Source organism: Vulpes lagopus, chromosome 4 (assembly GCF_018345385.1).
Source record: "Vulpes lagopus strain Blue_001 chromosome 4, ASM1834538v1, whole genome shotgun sequence".
Classification (NCBI taxonomy): Eukaryota; Metazoa; Chordata; class Mammalia; order Carnivora; family Canidae; genus Vulpes; species Vulpes lagopus.
This window is the reverse complement of record NC_054827.1, coordinates 100,023,734-100,045,101: the sequence shown is the minus strand read 5'-3', so window position 1 is coordinate 100,045,101 and position 21,368 is coordinate 100,023,734. Positions and strand designations below refer to the sequence as shown.

General features: G+C 43.7%; 1 protein-coding gene across 1 annotated transcript in view; it reads right to left on the bottom strand.

The window, feature by feature from the left end:
* Positions 1-1,328: 1,328 nt before the first annotated feature.
* Positions 1,329-21,368, bottom strand: part of CHSY1 (chondroitin sulfate synthase 1) — a 72,831-nt gene continuing 52,791 nt past the window's right edge. Inside the window, exon 3 of the mRNA XM_041753134.1 lies at positions 1,329-4,265. Coding sequence (XP_041609068.1) covers positions 2,676-4,265 — 1,590 coding nt within the window. The 3' untranslated portion in view covers positions 1,329-2,675. The remainder of the gene's footprint in view (positions 4,266-21,368) is intronic.

Below are 21,368 nucleotides of genomic sequence, written 5' to 3'. Positions count from 1 at the left end.
TAAATTCAGCAGTGTCACATCTACACTGGAAGGGCCCAGGAGGATACCCATGTGGACAATGGGAGAGTTTTAGTTGGCTCTGGGGGGGCGGGGGGGCGGGAGGATCAGTCTGGTTGGCCAGCAGAGTGGTGTGCAGAGAAAGTTCCAGACAGAGAGGTCCGAGCAGGAAAGAGGCTTCTGTCCCCACAAACTTGGACCCCAGTTTGGTCTGAGAAGGCTCCTGAGGAGGGGGCCTATAGAGCGCACTCTTGAGGCAGGAGGGCACCTGAGCTGTTGATCTGGAAGAGTGCTTTAGTGAGAGGGACCCTGGTCCAGCCAGATGAGGAGAGGCCAGAAGGAGAGTGAAGCAGGAGGTCAGTGGGCACAGAGGTCTAGCCCGACCAGGACAGGGGACCTGCCCTTCTAAAGGCAGCATCTTCAGGAAGGGAGGCCAGCCCCTCCATATACATCCACACAGGCATCAGGAAGAGGAACAGATCCCAGCAAGAGCGGGAGCAGGAAGGAAATGTGAACTTTGACAAAACGTCACCGCGATGCTGGACAGATATTCAAGCTCTGGAAGGACACTGCTCATACCCGGTCCTAAATCCCCATTGTTCACTATTATGCTAGAGAATTTCCTTTGTCAGCGAGGTGGATACTGTACTCTTCCTTACTGAGAAATAAAAATGTCTGGGCTTTTTTTCCAAAGGAAAACTAAACATCCCCACAAAGTAAATGACAATTAGGCTGAATGACAGCAATTCCTCCTGAAAGCACAATGTTATTATGCTGGGTCTTAACTGTCATTACACGGTAAATACCTGTCCTGGGAGCAGGACTGGCTTCCACAAAGCTTACTACCTTGGTATCAAAGGTCTTACTTTTTTTGATTCTTGGATTATATAGCAACTGTACACAATTTATCCTGTAGTTAGATCTGTCCTAAAACCCCGAGGGTGTTCGTGCATGCAGCATCATGTGGGCACTTGTTAAAACAGGTTCTAATGGGCCCAGCTGAACCCACTGTGGGCCAGGAAGGTGCATTTGTGCCAAGAAGCCAGAAAGGGTTTGAAATGGGTTTGAAGACCCTTGTTCTAGGGAACACAGACTTGACACCAGCCAATGAGGAACAAAGGGCAAGTTCATTCTGGGAGAAAGCAGAAGAAGAGGCACTTGAAAGTTTCATTTTTCTCCCAAGCGGCAGTCTACACAAATATTCCCTTCGAATAACTTTAAAAACTTTTAGAAATCAGTGTTTCAGTTTTTTACTCTCCAAACATAATACAACTTTTTAGCTAAAATGAGAGTAATGAGACAAAATGGTCCTGAAAAGTACAATAGAAAAATACTGTTCACTGGTTTATTTTCCCAAATGAGCAACAGACTATTTACAAACAAGCAGATCTCCAACGATGCATATTAAAATGGCAAATCTGTTACTGACTGAGATCTAAATGAAAAAAAAATTTATTAAGGCACATTTGATCTGTGAGTTGAAAACAAACTTTCCGGTGGAACGACACACTTCATTTTACTTTTGTCCCCCAAACACATGAGCACCAAAATTGTCAAAGAACACTTAATATTTAGTAAAACAGTAAGGAATGTAGAAATTGAGGAGGGAAAAGCGTTTTCAAAAGGAAATCTTTGGAGATCAGTTTACTGCAAATCAAAGGACACTAAACACACTCTTGATACACATATAAATACTAATGACTAGTGGGTACTTGAGAAATGGCAGAGCTCTAAACATGGATATTAAATAAATTAAAGGTATTTCAGATACAAAAACAAAACAGTCATTAAAGAATGAAAACAATCGCCTCCACCGATAACACAGACAGGATGAAGTGAACAAAACCGAAATACGTTTCCCCCCATGCTGTCATTAGGGTGGGCTTTTGTTTTACCTTGTGTACATTAGATTTATTACAGTAATTCCTCTTTGCCGTTCTAAATATTAATAATAGTTTACCCTCTAAAGAGAAGGGTCAAGAAGAGAGAAGAAAAAAGTACCAAATCCATCTTGGAATTTAACGCCAGGTCCATTAAGCCACATGAGTCACAAGAACAGCCGTGCATCTCACTCTGCCTCTCCTTCTCCCCTTGCTTCTGAAACAACTATGTGACCGCAAGCAGCATTTTGGGGGGAAAGAATCAACTCTGGAAAGCTCTCCCGACGAGGATGATACAGCTACAGTCAAATGTCCTTATTTTACAACTGGACCACGAAATGGCTTAAAAAGAAAGAAAATCGTTGTAAAAAAAAAAAAAAAGACAAAAGGTAGAATTTGTGCAATGTTAACAGTTACAAAACATTTACCAGAGTTACAGTGTTTTCTTACAATAATACTTTGCAGGAACGTTTGTGTTTTCTGACAAAGGACTGTAGCAAGGGGGGTGGGGTCTGAAAAGGAAATGTGTAAAAAAACAAAACCAAACAACAGAGTTTTGTTCATCGGTACATTTCAAGTCATCATTAAGCAGGTCTGCTACACAACGTTCAGCAACAAAGTGTGTTCAAAGGCAAACATGATCACATTTTTGTTCAAAAAGCTCAATCATCAAGGAGTCCTTTGTAAGAAAATCATGTGTAAAATATATCCTTGTACGGACTTCAAAAACCGATCATACAAAAATTTTTGAAAAATAAATTAGATAATTAAAAATGTCTCTTCCAGCAGAGCTGGACGTTAGGCTGTCCTCACTGAGCCATTATTGCTGCTTTTACTGTAGCTTGGGTCGTGTTTTTCCAGCCACATTTCAGCCAGCTGCTGTGTGGACCCGTATGTGGATGCTTTGGATCCCAAGCACATTTTGTATTGTTTGGGATCGAGATTGGGATCGCAGAAGACAGGATGGTGGACGTGCACCACCCCCACTTCTTGGCTCCTGAATGTCTTCAAACCTGCCTGGACAACCTTGTTGAAAAGGTCCACGTCCTCGAGCCCCCAGCCCTGGATGGAAACATCAAAGCCACCTACCCGCACAAGATCTCCCTTGTAGATGCAGGTAATGCCAAACCCATAGTTTCTCCAGAAGCCAGTTTTCTGAGTGAAGGCAAAATGGTTATCGCTGGGAACTTTCCCGCTATAAACAATCTTTGGATCGTACTGGCTAAAAATGATTGGAAAGTAGATCTGTTGGCCCAGAACCGTATTTGCTCGACATCGCTGAAGGAAGTCTGTCGTAAACACCAGGTCAACATCACAGAAAAAGAGCAAAGATTCATTGTTGAACTGGGAAGATCCCACTTCGAGGGCCAGGGCTCTTGAGAACTCTCCAGACACAGGCAGAATCTGCATGTCAGCCTTGGGGTACTTAATGCGATAATCTCTCATGAGCTCCACTTGTTTGGCCTTGTCGGGGTTGGAGTCAGAATTGAAAAGCAGAACCACAAGCTTTACATTCTGACTGGGAATGAGACACGTCTTCTCGAAGTTTCCCATAAACCTCACAAACATGTCGAAACGCCCAGACAATGGAATCAATATATTTATCTTTTTCTCTTTGGGTTCTTTGTGCTCGTTCTTTGACCCAGGGAGCTGAAAGGGAACGAGCTTCTTCAGGGAATTTGAGAGAAAGGATAGGGATCCGGATTCCTGATTGATCTTGTTGGCCAACTCCTTGGCGTCCAGTTCCTCATGCTCCACAAATTGGATCTTGCTGAAGGTCTGCTGTAAGTACGCATGTCTCCGCACAGGGACAGTCATTTTCTTCCCTTTGTGCTTTTTGTACAGGAGCAGCAGGTCCAGGATATACTCGGCGCCATACATGGGGTTCACTCGGCGGTAACCGTACTGTATCTCCTTGAAGTCAATGATGCGCCCTCGGGTCTTGGCGTTGGCATTGATCATCTCCATAACCTGCATGACGATGTCATCCAGGGCCTCCCGCTGGGCCGAGTCCATCCCTCTCCGAGGGGGCTGGCCCTCAGCCGCTGAATACAAGTACTTCCCGGTCAAGAACTCCCACTCCAGAATCTCCTCCCGCTGGCGGGGCTGAAACCGCATGAAGGAAGGAGGGATTCCCAACTGGAGGTCTTCAGGGTGAATCTCTGTGTTGCTGTACTTGCCCATCAGGACTATCTCCCGGTGCAGCTGGATGGTGCGGTGGCGAAGCTCGGCTATTCTACGGCTGAGCATGTAACTATGCAGCCGGTACTGGTAGGGTGGGTTTTTGTTGGGGTGCAGGGTGATGGCTCGATGAATTTTACTGTTATGGAGATCTCTAATGTACCCCTTCTTGTTCTGTTCATAATTCTCATAAAAAAGTTGCTGCATCTGTTAAGAAAAAAAAAGATGGCTACTTTAGCATTACGTGACTCTATCCCTCTCTTCTTGCTTTCCTTACATACCTGCATAGTCTTTAAAAAAAAAAAAAAACCCTTAAATATTAGAAATCCTTCCAAATGGGCCACAGGATACCAGAGGCCTTAGGTAAAGCCCAATCTCCAGCAGTCCAATGAGATTAGAAGAAGAAATATAAACTGCTTCAAGAAAGAAGACTCCTTGATAATCAGGGTTGGCCAATATAATTCTGCAAAGAGAATTATGAGAAAGTTTTCACACAGAAAAAGTGTAATCTTGAGATCATGGTGCACCAAGTCAGCATACCTGGAAGAGAATACCACCCTGGGTCCCCACCAAGCCCACTAAGGAACCCAAGAGCCAACCAAGGTCCCCCCCATTGAAGACTGGCACCCAGTGGAAGCTGCTGCCTTTCTGAAACAGCAGTCTGTGCAGCTACCTAGGAATAAACTGCATCGATGGAGTCAAAGGAGAATGCCAGGAGTATGACCCAATGGCTGCTTCTAGAGAGCAAGAGAGAAGGAAAGAGGAAGAGGCCGGCCATCTGGAAGGGCAGGCTATAGATGAGATCGATATTCTGCAAGGTTCCCAGGAGTGAGCATACTGAAAATCCTTTAAAAGTCTGCTTGTTCCTTGTGTCAAGTGTGCCTCCCCACGCTTCCGTGCGAGGAGAGGGTCAGCTTGCTCAGCACCAGATCTCTAGCACATGGCAGGCTCAGACTGTTAAGCTTAGAGGCAGGTAATGCCAAGGAGATCTTTTTTCCACCAACTCACCCCCTGTCCTATCATACAGGCTTGGGGGTAGGGAGGACAGAGGCTGGAGGTCCATCAGCCCAGATGGGCCAGGGGCTCTCAAGTTAGAGAATGGACTTAATTCCCCCGTATGTCCAAGTGACGAGATGATGAGTGTCTACAAGGCCTCCTGGAACAAAGAATAAAAACCCACAAAAAACATTTAGTAACACTAGAAGTTGGTATGTGATCAGGGAGTCCTGTTTCACTTGTGGTTCATTTTTGGGTTTTGTTCCTATTGCTAAATATTATCTCTTGATAGGGCGCTATGTATTTGAACTAAGCAGTTTTATTTGCCTTTGGAAAGTAGGAATTTCTACTTCTTTCCCAGCACAAGGCAATCACCATAACAGATACACAGATTGGCACTTTTACATCCCAGTTTCTTCTTCTGTACAATACTACAAGCTACCAATAAATCAAGCCAGTAAGAGTAAAAAGAAGGGAAATACTTCCAAATAATGGTGAGGGAGGGAAGGGGGGGTGAAGAATGCAGGCCCCCACCCACATTCACTTGCTCACTTAATTCCCAGGGAGCCCCAGTCTGGCAAATGCTGACCTCCCTAAACTCAGCCCTCTCCTCTCCTGGACACCTGTGAGGTCTGTTCACAGAGCAGGACTTAGCAGAAAATGACAAACTCTTGGAAGGGCCTCATATCATAGTTTCCAACTTTGCTCCCCATGTGGTCTGTGATCAACACAGGACGTGGGGACACAGAATTAGCTACTGAAATAATTTCCCAGTTTTGCGATTAATTAGAAAAGGCAAAGTTTAAAAGCAAGAACAGAAGCAGAGCACATCTAGCCCTGGAAAGCACCCCCACCATTCTCCTGCACCAGGAGGCACGGGGTGCATGTGGGGTGCTCTGCAGCCCATGTGCAGGGGCTGCTCATGGTGTCGCTCCCAGCACAGGCCATGGTTGCTCAGTGCACCTTTATGTACCCATCTTGGGATCTACTGTAAACGGCAAGGAGGCTGGGAGCAGAGGAGCAGTCTGGGGTTTGCCTGTCAGGGAAAGCGAGAAGCGAGGGATGCCCAATCTCCTCCAAGGCCTGGATGCAGGGCCACAGGGTGAGACCAGACGAAAACTCCATCAACTGGAATGCCACGTGGCAGACACTGGACAAGGACCCTGGTCATTTGCCTTTCTTTTCATATAGGCTGACTTCCTGCCCAGCACGTTCTCGGCCATCCTCTAGCTGGGCTGCGTCCTGGGTGCCAAGTGCACAGCCACAAGATGACAAGCGGGTATCGTCCTGGGAGGACACAAAGCCAGGACAAATGAAACCTGTGTGCAGGTGCTAAGGACGTGAAACAACTACAGCTGGTCCCACCATCTCCCCCAACAGGGGCCCAGAGGCTCTTCTTCCAGTTTTTGCAAGGTCAGCCTTCACTGCTGTGCCATCTGATCCCCAACTCCGCCTGAGGATGCCACCTGGGTGTAGGGGGAGGATGCAGGGATGCATAGGCCACAGCAGTGCCCCTTCTACCACAGCAGCAGCCCAGGGCTCTGTGACTGGGACGAGTAAAACTACTATGTGCAAGACGACGGCAGGCTACATGGTCATTTTATATATATTTGTTATAATGACATATTCTTTTCATTCTGTCCACTTATCATTTCCAAATGTCTAACAGTGAAGAGCCAGGACTCGTTTCAAAGGTCCCTCTGTTTCCAAGAACACGACCACGCCAAGCCTAACAGGCTGCTTTTCAGAACTAGGTCAGTGTGGCGTGAAGCAGGAGGTGCTCCCGGGGGTCTCGGGGCTTGCTCTTCTCAGCAGGGCTCCCCGCCCAGGCTCCCTGCACAAGTATGTTCTTCTCCCCTTGGGGGCCCTTCCACACAGAAATGAAAAGGAGTTTCTTAAAATATAAATCAGAGATGTATGGTGAGAAATGAAGTGGTAGAGGCCACGTGATGCTCTCTTCCCCAATAGTCCTTCATAGAGAAGAAAGAAGAAAGGAAAAACTCACAAGGACCAAGAAGAGAAGGGGAGAGGAGGCACAGCAGGTGAGACACCCCCAAACTGGGAGGAAATGAACCTGCGTGAAGGAAGAGGACGTCTAACGGCCTGCTCTGAACAGTAGGCCAAATCACCCTTCAGCATCCCAGGAAAGGAAGGGTGCCGTGAAAGACAGGAGTGAGGCCCAGGGCTGCACCAAGTGAGATGGGATGAACGTAGTGCAGTGACACCCTCTCGTCCGCTCGCAACAGGGCCAGGGGACAGTGCCCTCCCCCCACCACGGGAGTGGGGGAAGGTGGGTGGTGGCAGATGTCCAGCACCTTCAAAGACATGCTCCGAGTTATTCTGACATTCAGATGATGAGGTGTTGCCAAAATTCACAGAGAACTGCCTCCCAATTGTTGTAATGAAAACAGGACACGCAGGTAGCAAAAACTGGTTTCTTAACAGGGTCCATCATTTACAATAGCTATTCCTGAATACAGGTCTACAGGTTCTTTCCCTTCACTCTCTATGGTTAGAGTTCACCGACAAGCACATAAACCTGAGGTTCAATTTCTCCAGGAATGAAATCTGAACAGCTGGGTAAGGACGAGATGAAGGCCGACAACTAGAAGGAAATCAAAGTCTAAAGAGGAGGGCTCCCAGCCCTCTCTCCAACCAGGTCCCAGAATACTTCTGGGAGAGAAGGAGACGGGATCAACTGAACAGTCCCCATAGGTCCCTACAGTCCCCCATACAGAAAGCATCATCCAAACAGCTGGATCACTATAGCCAAGACACTAGTTTAAAAAATCTTGCCTATGGAGCCACTAGTCAGGTTTTTCAATGCCCCAGTCCTCCTGTCAACAGCCAGGGACCTTCAGGCAGTTCAAAGATGGTTCCAGTGGGAGAGATGAAGACAAAACAAAGAAACCAAAGCTTGCTGGGAAGAAAAACAATGTCCTGAACAGAAGGAAAGCTCAACAAGAGGAAAAAAAAGGCAAACCTGTAAGGCATCCACACAGAAGATAATATATCCCTGCGACAAAAACTAAATACTACAAAAAAAAGACAATCAGAAAACCAAAAAAGCTCTTGAAAATACACCTCAAAGAGCAACACAAAAAAGGAGAGTAGACTTTGAGGATCAAAGTTGAAGAACATCCCAGAAAATAGAAATGAAAACAAAATCAGAAAACAGAACAGGAAAATATTCATTCCAGAAAGAGAACACATACCAGAAAATAACAATACAGAAAATGGGTTCAGAATGAAAGGACTGGCTGCTTGAATTAAACCCCAGCCACCTGGTACAAAGAGTACAAATTTGGAATACCACAGAGAAAGCAATCTGAAAATTTCCAAAGATGAGGGGGGAAAAAAAAGGACCATCTGGAAATAACCAGAAACTGAAATGCATTGAACATGGACAAGCCAACTGGAGGTGAAAGAGCAATGCCTTCAAAAGAGGGGGGAGTGAAAATTATTCTCAACACACAGTTCTCCTTGCAACCAAATGACCCATCACGTAGGAGGGCAGAAGAGAGATTTTCAGACAGTTGAGGACTGCCTTACCTCATACCCATTCTCTTCCAGCTATGAAAAGATGTGCCCTTCTAGAACAAGGGAATATATCTGGAAAGATGATCACACAGCATCTTGGAAACGGGTACAAACAGAGAAGAGAAGAGAGCCCCAGAGTGACACTGCAAGGAAGCCCCACAAGAAGCATGCAGTGCATTGATGTCTGTGTCCCTCAAATCGACATGCAGAAGCACTCTCAATGTGATGGTGGCTGGAGGTAGGGCCTTTGGGAGGTGGCTGAGTTGAGATCAAGTCATGAGGTGGGGCTCTCCTGGTGGGATGAGGCCTCTTTAAGGGCTTCAATGAAAGGAGCAAGCCCTCTCTCCCCACTACGACAGGACACAGCAAGAAAGCAGGTCTAAATACCAGGCAGAGGGTCCCTACCAGAACCTGACCGTGAAGACACCTTCATCTCGGACTTCCAACCCCCAGAACTGAGAAATGCGTTTCTGCTGCTTAAACCACACAGTCTACAGTATTTTTGTTCTGGCAGCCCACACAGAATGAGACAAAGAACTCTGGAGCAGGGTGAGAGGGAACCAATGTGCAGATGTTCACTACCTCTATCTTCAGAGTCTAGCTCATGCCTGCCACGAGACACTCAGCAGTTACTTGGTGAATTTATGATAAAGTCTTTATGCACAACAGATATCAAGAAACTGCTGCACGATTGTATTTATTTGAGAGAAAGAGAGGGAGAAAGTGAAAGCACAAGCGGTGGAGAGGGGATGGGGGAGAGGGAGAAGCAGACTCCCTGCTGAGCAGAGAGCCTGATGCAGGACTCGATCCCAGGACCCTGAGATCATGACCTGAGCTAAAGGCAGATGCTTAACTGACTGAACCACCCAGGTGCCCCTGCTGCATGACTTTTATGTAGAACACAGCCGATGAGGGCTGACAGATATGATATAGGTGGGACTAACTAACATACAGGGACAGGGCTGGAATCCTCTGGCTAGAATAGACTCTAAAATGTAAAAATCAGCAGTGTATTTTGAGGAAAAATAAATATTTTCCAGACAAAGGATATAGTTATTTGGTCCTTTACTCCCTAGAAAAGCTAATACATAACTGTACATTTTACTGTTGGCTATCAACACCCCACACATGGAAAGTAAGCTCCAAAGGGAGTCTTTTGAGGAGTGCACGGTCTTCATGCATGACTGGTGCTTCTTACATGCTCACCAGGACACCACATTCCCAATCATTTTCTCAGGACTGCATTTCTCAACATCCTGTAGAGGCTCTCTGTGACCATGACTTTCATAGTGACAAACGTCTGGGCCAGTTTTACCTGAAACACAGTGGGTGTGTGCTAAAGGTGTAACATGAAGAAAAGAAAATTGTGGACACTGACTAATGGGCTTTTATGGAAGCCTTGAAATCCTCTGGAACCATTACACACCAAGAATTTAAACTATGGTAAAGTTGTTGTAGGCACCTTCTGGCTAACCTCTATAAGGCTGAATGAAAGCAATATTGTGTCATCTCTTTTCTTTTTTAATGAAGAAATCTTTTGCAAGCTGCGAGGGGGGCAGTGAGTATGCAGGCACATGGTGTGTTTGGCGGACAGCACTTATTTTGTTAAAAATAAGGCCCAGTCTATGTCCAGACTAGCAGGTGCCCTCCCCTCCTGCATCACTCCAAAGGAATTACTTAGTATACTAATATTACTACAAAATAAACATTTTAGACAAAGAAGCCACACACCTGACAGACTAGATGGAATATACACCTGCTACGATCCCAAGAAAAATCTAAATAAATGCCAGTGAGTAGCTCCTTTCCGAAAAGGGCAAATGTGGACATAAGTACTTTACAAGCAAGTAGCCAGAATGTCTACAGGTGAGGCTGTGCATCTTCACATAAAGGTATTAATGGTGAAACTAAGACCCTGCCTAAATTGGCTTCTACAGGCATCTTTAGGTCACTCAGCACACTTACCGATCAATCCCTATCAACTTCTAGACAATGCCTCATTACAAATGGCTTTGGTGGAGGGGTCAGGAAATTTTCTCTTTTTGCCCTCAATGCAGTGGGAGAGGAGAGGAAGGAGGAAAAGCAGATTTCAGGGAAACTTTGACATGAATATGGGTTACAAAGCACCTTCAGAATTAAGAAGACGGAATATAAAGTATAATTCAAAGCAAAAATTTCAATGAGACAGACATTAAGGCCAAGTTAGGGACGGACAGATGATCCAGAAATCATCTTTGATTCCTGAAACGGAGGTGAGGAGGGGATGCCGGAAGGGAAGGCTGGGTGCTGGTCCCAGTGATCAGATTGCCCTCTTCTCACCCCACCCAGTAGGCCTGCCCCCCGAGGCATAAGCTCGTAACACCTTCCCCAAACTCCATCTACCCCCCTCTATTTTTACCCCAAATCACTTTCCACCTGTTCACATCAAGCGATCTTAGTACTTCTGGATCTCATTTCAGCCTTCATAGCTTATTAGGCATTTGCTTTTGTTTTTGGAATCCCAAGGAAAGTTCTTCTCAAATTATTATTTTTTTTTTATCTTGACTAGTTCCTACTTTCCATACTGTTATTTGGATTTTGCCTCCTTTTTTTTTTTTTTTTTAGGTGAGATGAAATTGGACCATTCCAATCTTGGGGTACTTGAATGAGAAATAGTTGGATCATTACGCTGAACATCTATTTCTTCTATTATTGCTCTCTTCCCCATATTATGACCAATTTTCTGTTCACTACACTGTTCCCCATTAAGCAGGTAACATGCAGGTAAGATTTAATTTCTGGAGTCCAGGCAAATTTCCTGGATTGATTAGGAATGAAGTCCCCTACCCTTAAGAGGTATAATTACATGACTAAAGTGTTAGCAAGTTAAAGGTAATAGAAATAAAACAGTTATTTCTCTGAAAGTACAGAATGTAACAGTGTAAAATAAACATTAAGAAATAAGATCATACAATCAGAGAAAGAGATTATCATATGGTCTCACTCATATGTGGAATAGAAGAAATAGTAAAAGGGGCCATAAAGGAAGGAGGGAAAACTGAGTGGGTAAAAATCAGAGAGGAAGACAAACCTTGAGAGACTCTTGACTCTGGGAAACAAACAGGGTTACGGAAGGGGAGGTGGGTGAAGGGATGGGACAACTGGGTGACAGGCACTAAGGAGGGCACTTGATGGGATAAGCACTGGGTGTCACACTGTATTTTGGTAAATTGAATTTAAATTTAAATTTTTAATTTAATTAAAGAAAAAGAAATAAGACTATATAGACATTTATTACCTTTATGCTACTAGTAAGTTTTAAGAGCTTGGAGGAGTCACTTGAATTTGCTGGGTTTTAAGTTTTCTTGTTTATCAAATGACTATAATGTATGAGAGGTTCCTTCAACATAAAGACTTCTAAGATCTTACGTGACCTTACATGCTAGTTTTATAACCAGTCACATTCTGAAGTCTGAAGTCTGAATTCTGAAGTCATGCCCTGATGCTCTTCTACCCGTCCACCCTGATATGGTTGAAGGTATAGTATTCATGTTACAGGCTTCTACCTTGAGTCAAACTGCATTTGGAGCATTAAAAGAGAACACATCATACCCAGTTAACTGTTTCCATCTTATAAAAACAAACCTTCAATTCTGCTATAAATAAAAGTAAGATAGGACATTCACAATAGTTCATTTTAAGTAATTTCATGGTGTGGCAAATAAGCAGGTTTTCTCTATCAAATTTAAATATTAAGAGGACTTTAAAAATAATAAAGTCCTCTAAATAATAAAGTATTTCAATAGTCTCTAATTTGGCACATTCTTTCAAATAAAGTTATAAAATGGAAAGTTAAAAAGTACTGCAGAAAAAAACACGAACTGGTGCATACTTCATAATCACAAGGTCACTCCTTGCCTAAAAAACACCGAGGAAGCCTTTTTAAGATGCATTATAGTACCCCTGGTGGTTTTGTTTAATTTCCAGTGTCCATAAAACAGCCCCTAATCTTTTGTTCTAAAAAGTACCCCCATAATATTGGACTCCAAAAAAGCCATCTCCTGTACTGTGACAGGCTTTCAGGACTGTGACTCATTCTATGGTAAATCTGAGAGGGGCTAATAAATATCAAGGTCACACTATTCCCAGGAACTTCCAGCCCAGCTGGGAATAACCATCAACTACCCACATCTAATCTTCATTAATGAATACGGTCTCCAGTCATGAGCAAATGTCCTTGGCGTCCTCTGCAATGAAGGCCAACATTCAGGGTTCTTCCCAGTAACTGTTTACATTAATGTCCATCATTAAATATGCATTTCAGACACACTGACAGTCACTGCTCCAGATCAGTAACTATTTCTTAATTTTTATTTGTACAGTGTTTCAATTCCTTGCAGAGGATTTTTTCCTAACCTTTTGTGCTGAAAAATGGTTCAAAGAAAATATGGGTTGCCTAAATTTCAAGAAATCATAACTGGCAATAGTTTTAAAATGATGTTATTCACAAGTTTTAAGTATGTAAATTAACAGTCTCATATACCTAGAGGTAGGGTTTCCAGAGAACTCATGGTCTGAAGCAGGACCTTTGAGATGAAAGGGGAAACCTGTTAATAATTAGGCCAAGATCACCAGCATAAATTAGCCTGGCCCTGGCTCTCAGGACATATGGGCACTCTACTTTCCTCTATTAGGTCTCTCTCCTAATTCGTTTTGTATAGGCTTTGCCAATTTTCATTCAATTAAATTTGAGGGTTAGGTGCTCTGTATTTTAAAGAGTCCATTCAAAAAAGCAGATTTTTCACAGAAATTACACTGGGCCTCTAGTAGTAAAAAAATGAGAGCTATATGTTTGTGTCTGGAACCATGAGTGTCAAATTCTGAAATCTAAATACCTTTTTTGAGACGTCGGACTCATTTCAAAAGAACTGAGAATTAAGCTTTGCAAAGCATGGCAAAAACTGTTGGTAGTAATTTAACACTTGTACGTAAGACAATAAGCAAAGTGATTAAGCTGAAATCAAGAGTCTGCAGGTAGACACTTGGTGGTTTGAATGGGCAACAGTGACCGTGGAAAGAGAACACCCTTATCTGAAGTCAGAAAACTATCTGCACTCTCATCTCTGCCCTCTAATAACAATTGACCTTGGGGGAGTCAGTTAAGCTTTCCAGGAATCGCCTTTCTGCCCCTGCAGATAAAGAAGCAAATGTGGCAGCATTAGGAAGAATGAATATATGCACAGCTAGTTTTATTTATTTATTTTTTTTTAAATAGGTATTTTTTATTTTATGATAGTCACAGAGAGAGAGAGAGAGGCAGAGACATAGGCAGAGGGAGAAGCAGGCTCCATGCACCGGGAGCCCGATGTGGGATTCGATCCCGGGTCTCCAAGATCGCGCCCTGGGCCAAAGGCAGGCGCCAAACCGCTGCGCCACCCAGGGATCCCCACAGCTAGTTTTAAATGAAAAAAGTCTTACGCAAATGTGGCACCGAACACGCACATTAAAGGCACTCTACCAGGCAGAGAAAATATAAAAGGTCAAGTACAAAGAAAAGATAAGCTTGCACACAAAGAGAAAGCACCAAGTGGGCAGCATTACAACCACAGCCCTGGGCCTGCTTGCAAGGGAAGGGTAGGAAGGGCTCTCTGAAGGTGTCCCCCTGAAACCTGATAACAGCAAGTGCCTGGGTGTGGTCACCGCTGGCCACCACGTACAAGGCCCCTCACGGTGCTCCTTCCTAATGCTAGTCAACATCACCACATACCGCTCTCACCCTGGAGCAAAAACCCACAGGAGAACCGAGGTAAGCTGCAGTCTCATGGATTGTGAAAAAAACCAAAACTAAAACTAAAAACAAATTTACGGGGGGTAATGTAGGGGGAAGTGTGCCAGGCTGGGGAGGGATACATAGGAATACTGGCTCAGAGGCTGAGCGACTGCCTCTGTCTCAAGGCGTGATCCTGGGGTCCTAGGATCCAGTCCTACATGGGGCTCCCAGCGGGAAGTCTGCTTTTCCCTCTGCCTATGTCTCTGCCTCTCTCTGTGTGTCTCTCATGAATAAATAAAATATATAAATAATACACACACACACACACACACACACACACACACACACACACATATAAAGGAGTAACAAACCAGCGGGGTGAGGTCTGATTTTTTAAAGAGAAGTGAGAAATACAGCTATTTTTGTGTAGAGTCTCCTGATTTTTAACTGTTAGTGACTAATCGAAATTGTAGAATGAGAGATAGAAATATAAGCCAAAATAAATCTGTGGGCCAAATATGGCCTGTAAGTTCATTTCCTTCTAGGTTTCTTTAGTCAAGATTCCTGAATTGTTATGGAATCTCTTTCTAAACAAAGATACTGTAAACCATTAACTCACCATATTTATCAAGTAGTATATTTTACACTCACATACCACCTAAAGATTCAGGCTTTAAATGACAAAGGTCTACTGAGTTAGGGCTACCCAGTGAAGTTGCTGTCACCAGTGGGCAGCAAGGTCAGTGGGTAGGGGGGACAATCCCTGTCCACTCAAGCCTCTGAAAGTACAGAGCCCAATGGCAGGTATCACAGCTTTGTGTCACTCATTCGAGTCAGTGTTTCTGTCTTTGCATGACGGTGAGGGAGTCTGTGTGGTGATGGAGGATAAAGAGCATGTTCTGGGGGCAGCCCTCGTGGCTCAGCGGTTTAGTGCCACCTTCAGCCCAGGGCCTGATCCTGGAGGCCTGGGATCAAATCCTGCATCAGGTTTCCTGCATGGAGCCTGCTTCTCCCTCTGCCTATGTCTCTGCCTGCCTCTCTCTCTCTCTCTCTCTTTTTCTCTCTCCCTCTGTCTCTCATGAATCAATCAATCATTCAATCAATCTTAAAAAAAAAAAAAAAAAAGCATGTTCTGGATGCTCTGGTTTAATAATCCTCAGTCAGCCCCATGTAAGTGAGAAGTGACTTTCACTCCACAGTCATCATAGAGGCTTGAGTGCTTATAGTTTCCTTTAAGAAAAGGGGGAAGGAAAGGGAGTGTTTTGAGGGAGGAGTAGGCTTTTCAGACTTTAAACTCTCTGGTATCAGATTTCTAGAGAAGTGATACAAATAAAACATTTTCTAAACACAGACCACCAACAGAGGAGCAAAGGCAAGACAATGAAGCAAAGAGCCTTTTCAGCAAATGCTGCTGGAACTGAACCTTCAAGTGCAAAGACAAACAGAAATCAACCCGAACCTTGACTTTAAACCCTTCACACAAATTAACTCAAGATGGATTACAGACCTAAATGTAAAAAACAAAACTAGAAAAGTCCTCGGAAGATAACAGGAGACACCTAGATGACCGTGGGTAGAAAGAGGACTTTTGAGATACAACATCAAAGAAATGATCCATGAAAGAAATCACTGAAGCCAACTTTGTTAAAATAAAAACTTCTGCTCTGCAGGGCACTGTCAGGAGAATGAGAAGAAAACCCACAGACTGGGAGAACATGTTTGCAGAAGACATAGCTGATAAAGGACTGTTGTCCAAAATACACAAAGAACTCACTCAGCAATAAGAAAATAAGCAACTTGATTTAAAACATGGGCAAAAGACCTGAGAGACTAACAGACAGCTCACCAGAGAAGATACACAGATGGCCAATAAGCACATGTAAGGATGTTCAACATCACTGGACATTAGGGAAATGTAAATTAAATGAGATACCACTATATACCTGTAAAAAATAGTCAAAATCTAAAATACTGACAACACCAACTGCTGGCAAGGATATGGATCAATAGGACCTCTCATTCATGGATGGTGGGAATGCAAAATGACACAGCCTCTAAAGACAGTTTAGCAGTTTCTTACTTTTTACAGAACTAAATATACTTTTACTGTAGGATTTAGCAGTTGTATTCCTTGGTATTTACCCAACTGAACTGAAAACCTCTGTCTACACAAAAACCTGCATACAGATAGTTTATAGGAGCTTTATTCATAAAGCTCCAAAACTTGGAACCAACCAGTATGTCCTTTTGGTAGGTGAATGGATAAACTGTGGTATATCCAGACAACAGAAAATTATTCAGCAATAAAATGAAATGAGCTATCAAGCCATGCAAAGACACAGAGGAACCTCACATGTCTATTACTAAGTGAAAAAAGCCAATCTTTCTGAAAAGGCTACATATACTGTATGACTCCCAACTATATGATACTCTGAAAAACGCAAAACTATGGAGCCAGTAAAAATATCAGTGGTTGTCAAGGGTTAGGGGAGAGACGGGGATAAACAAGTGGAGCCCAGAGGATGTTTAGAGCAGTGGAACAACTCAATATACTATAATGGTGGATACATGACATTATAAATTTGTAAACTAGGGACTCTGGGTGACACTAATGTGTCAGTGTAGGGCCATCAACTGTAACAAATGCACCACTCTGTTGGGACGAAGATGGGGTGATCGTGGAAGGGAGGGAGTGTATATGAAAACATGGTACATTCTGTTCAGTCTTGCTTCAAACCTAAACTGCTCTCAAAAAAACAATTAATTTTTAAAAACCCATAGGCAATCTATTAGGAAAAAAATAATCTAATTATTTATGTTAAAGTCAATTCTAGGGGAAAACCATCAATCCTTTCTCTCTGACTTGTTATTTACAATCAATTCTTTTGTTCTTCCCTTCACTCATCTATCCACTCCCTGCTGTAAGCAAAACAAAACCTTTAGAGGAATATATAAAACACTGTAAACTTCAGACCCTTTGTGGAAAGAGATGGGTAGGAACAAAGTGCAAGTGATTAACAATTCACAATGAGTAAGATTTTTTAGTCTTTAAGACAATAAAAAGCCACATATAAAAAGGAGAAGGCCTTTTTTTTTTTTAGTATTTGAGCATCTACTGTGAGACCATCCTCATCCATTTCCCTCCCTCCCTCCCTCCCTCTCCCTTCTGTCCCCCAATGCACACATTCATTCAATCCTCACAATTTTAAATCCCTTAGGATAAAACCTACTTTTTTTTTTTAATTTTTATTTATTTATGATAGTCACAGAGAGAGAGAGAGAGAGAGAGGCAGAGACACAGGCAGAGGGAGAAGCAGGCTCCATGCACCGGGAGCCCGATGTGGGATTCGATCCCGGATCTCCAGGATCGCGCCCTGGGCCAAAGGCAGGCGCCAAACCGCTGCGCCACCCAGGGATCCCTAAAACCTACTTTTGTTCTAGGTGCCCAACGTCAGTAATTGCCCAATAAGTACTTGCTGAATAAATGAATGAATATTATTTCTCCCATTCTACGAGTGAGGACAAAAAGATTAATCACTTAACACTGTAAGTGGCTCCAGACAATATTTAAACATTACAATGAAAGAGAAGCACCATACTCCCCAGAAGAGCTAACACTTTAGAAAAGAGAGCACACTGTACCACAACTGCCTGCCAAGCAAAGCTAACCTTCGTCCCCACCCAACCCTGCCCCTCAGACTCCAAGGCAAACTATCAGGGGTCTGGCAGGCAGACCAGCCACAGAAAGACACACCCCCTGTCAACCTCCACCCTCATTTCCCCAACTCCCAACAGATCTCAGAAAACAGGCCATTAAAATATGGATTTTATCCTCAGAGACAGGAAACAGGAAAAGCATCCTTCAAAGAGAATCATCTAGAATTCTCAAAAATTTCACTTACTATCCCTAGTTACTCCACTAGACCAAGGGTCCTTAAAGAAGACCTCACCTATATTTCTGCAGCTCCAGCATGCTGCACAGCCTGGCACGCAACAGAATCCCTCAATAAACATTTACTCAAAGGATAAAATGTTAATAACAGAGAATTTTAGTGTACTGGACAGATAATCATCCTATACTTCCAAAATAACCTACCCGACTTACACAACTGTCAACATAACCTTGCTGTTAGTTAAATGTTAGGCAACATGTTTGTACTGAAAACTCATCCTTTAACCCTTCAGAGGCACTTAATGTTTTTAAATCCTCATTATCCCCAATCCCTAAGAGAAGCTAAACAGTTTATGATTTATAGCATTGACAAGCAACATCTCTTGGAAGTTCTCCAGCACTTAACATGCATTCACTCACTAAAGCCTACGTAGTGGTGCTATTACTGTCCCAACATTCAAGCCAGGAGACTCAACATGCCCAGTGCCCCACTGTCACTAGCTCCTGGAGGGCTAGTTCTTGGCAAGCACAGTTGCCCTCCTGCAGGCCCCACTCTGGGCACAGGGCACCCACAGAGGTTGGGGGGCAGTGGGCCCCCTTCTCCTGCAGCTCACTGCCAGGGATAGGACAGGCAGGTAACTTGTGACACTGAGACCAGAGCCCTGATGAAACCTATAGGGCAGAGAGAGGGGGAGGCAGGGGAAGGGGCAGGGACGATTTCCTAGGCATGGGTAGGAGAGGCCCTATCTGGCAGGGGGAAATCAGAGCAGAGGGGGAGGGAAGCACTTCTGAGGGCATGGTGCATCCAAAACTAGGGAATACAGGACACTCCCTCTAGAACATTCATTTCTTCAGCAAATATGACTCACTTACTCTGTGCAAGGGCCACATCCGGGAGCAAACAGCAGGAACCATGGCTGAGCCATGCGACCTATTCATCCACCCTAGAACGTTCCGGCCATAATGGCAGGTCCTCTCCCAAACTATGCATTCTATGCCAGCTTTTACATACCAGCCCATGGCAAGGCTCATTCATGTGAGTGGTGGGCTCATTATAAGCCTGGGGTTAGGTTAGAGAGTGTGTGTTGGGCAGAAGGGGAAGCATTTTAACAGTGTCATCAGTAAGGCTGAAAAGGTACCCCAAACTTTCTGAACAAGTATGTAAACTCCATGGAACCAGATTTTGGTCAGCTGAAGCAGTAAACAAGAGTGGAAAATCCCCTACTTAATGGGCATACAACACAAACATTCCTGATGCTAAGGAAGATCTGGTGACAGTGCCAATCTCCTACAACAAGATGAAGTGAACCTTCAAGAACCTTCACTTTCTAAGAAACCTACTCTTGACAAAGGAAAGCAGAGAGGAACATTTTCACTCTGTGAGTGGATGGAGATACTGAGTCTCAACAATTGGGGAGGGGGTGCCAGGGAAGGAAGAACCATTCCAGGGACAGTGTCACTCGTATTCAGCAGAGATTTCCATATTTCTCTCTCCACCCACTTCCTCCCTTACTTACCGGCAGCCACTTGCAGCCCTGCCCTGGCCACGCACCAGAACAAAGTGATCCAAATGCCAGCCCAGCTTGTCTTTTAAAGTGGAAGTGCCTCAAATGGACTAAGCAGCTCCTCACCACTCAACAACCCTCCACCCCTCTGGACGTAGCTACTGAGTCTCCAGCAGTAAGCCATTACTAGTAACAGTCGTTAACTGATCCTTAACTTAGAAAAATGAAAATAAAACCATTCCTAAAAATAAGAATGGCTAACTGATTTTACTATTGACATTTATTTACACATGGGCCTCCAGCACTCTAAGCTGAAAGGGAACATGATGAAAAAGTTCATGCAAGGTAACCCTACCTCAACTAATTCAAATGCTTTACTCCTCTGCTTCTTTCTTGCCCCATTCATATGGATGGACACATTTTACTGGGGTACCTTTTTTTTTTTACTGTTTATTTTTTTAAATTTTTATTTATTTATTTATGATAGTTGCACAGAGAGAGAGACAGAGAGAGAGAGAGAGGCAGAAACACAGGCAGAGGGAGAAGCAGGCTCCATGCACCGGGAGCCTGATGTGGGATTCGATCCCGGGTCTCCAGGATCGCGCCCTGGGCCAAAGGCAGGCGCTAAACCGCTGCGCCACCCAGGGATCCCATTTACTGGCGTACCTTAAGACCAGTCAAGCAGGGCAGGTAACACTTCAAAGTATTTTAAAACAATATATTCTCAGTACTGCATTTTATTTATTTTTTTATTTACTTATTTACTTATTTGAGAGAAAGAATGAGCAGGGATGAGGGGCAGAGGGAGCAGCAGACTGCCAGCTAAGCAGGGAGCCCGATGTGGGGTTCAATCCCAGGACTCCGGGATCATGACTTGAGCCAAAGGCAGCCACTTAACAGACTGAGCCACCCAGATGCCCCTCACTACTGCATTTTAAATTATAATATCTAAGTTAACTTTGCTTTGAATTCTGTGGCCAACACATCTAGCTGTCATTCTTGACCTCTGAGTCCTTGCTTCCTATTTAATATCCTGCACCACTAAATAATTAATAATCCAATTCTAGAAAGAGGAGAGATTTAATTCTATACACCAAAGGCAACAGTATTTAATCAGTCACACCCAGAACTTTCTACTCCTGCTAGAGCCACAGCACATGCCCAGTCCCCAAGTCCTTGCACTCCCCACTTTCAAATCTTGCCTCTATTTCTAAATAGAATTGCAACCCCTGTCCCTGTGTGTACCTGTGTTTGGTTGGGAAAAGGAGAAGCAGTGAGAACTGTGATGGGTGGAGGTAAAGGGATAAACACTGGGGGCTTTGAAAGTCAAAATTCTATTTTCAAAAGTACACTTCTGAAAAGGATGCCAAAAAGATATCATCTACTTCTTTGTCCAAAGTTTCTATCAGATTCCACAATATGTACCTTAGAATAAAGATCAAGTACAAGGACATAAAGGGGGATTTCACAGATGAAGTGTAGTCTTACATACAGCATCTCTTGTTGGCACCATAAGACATGTGATTCTTAAAATGCCATTTTATAGAAATACTTAAATCACCTATGATTTCGATTTTTACATCTTTTTTTTTAAACTATTATAAAGCAGTATGCATTCATTATAAAAT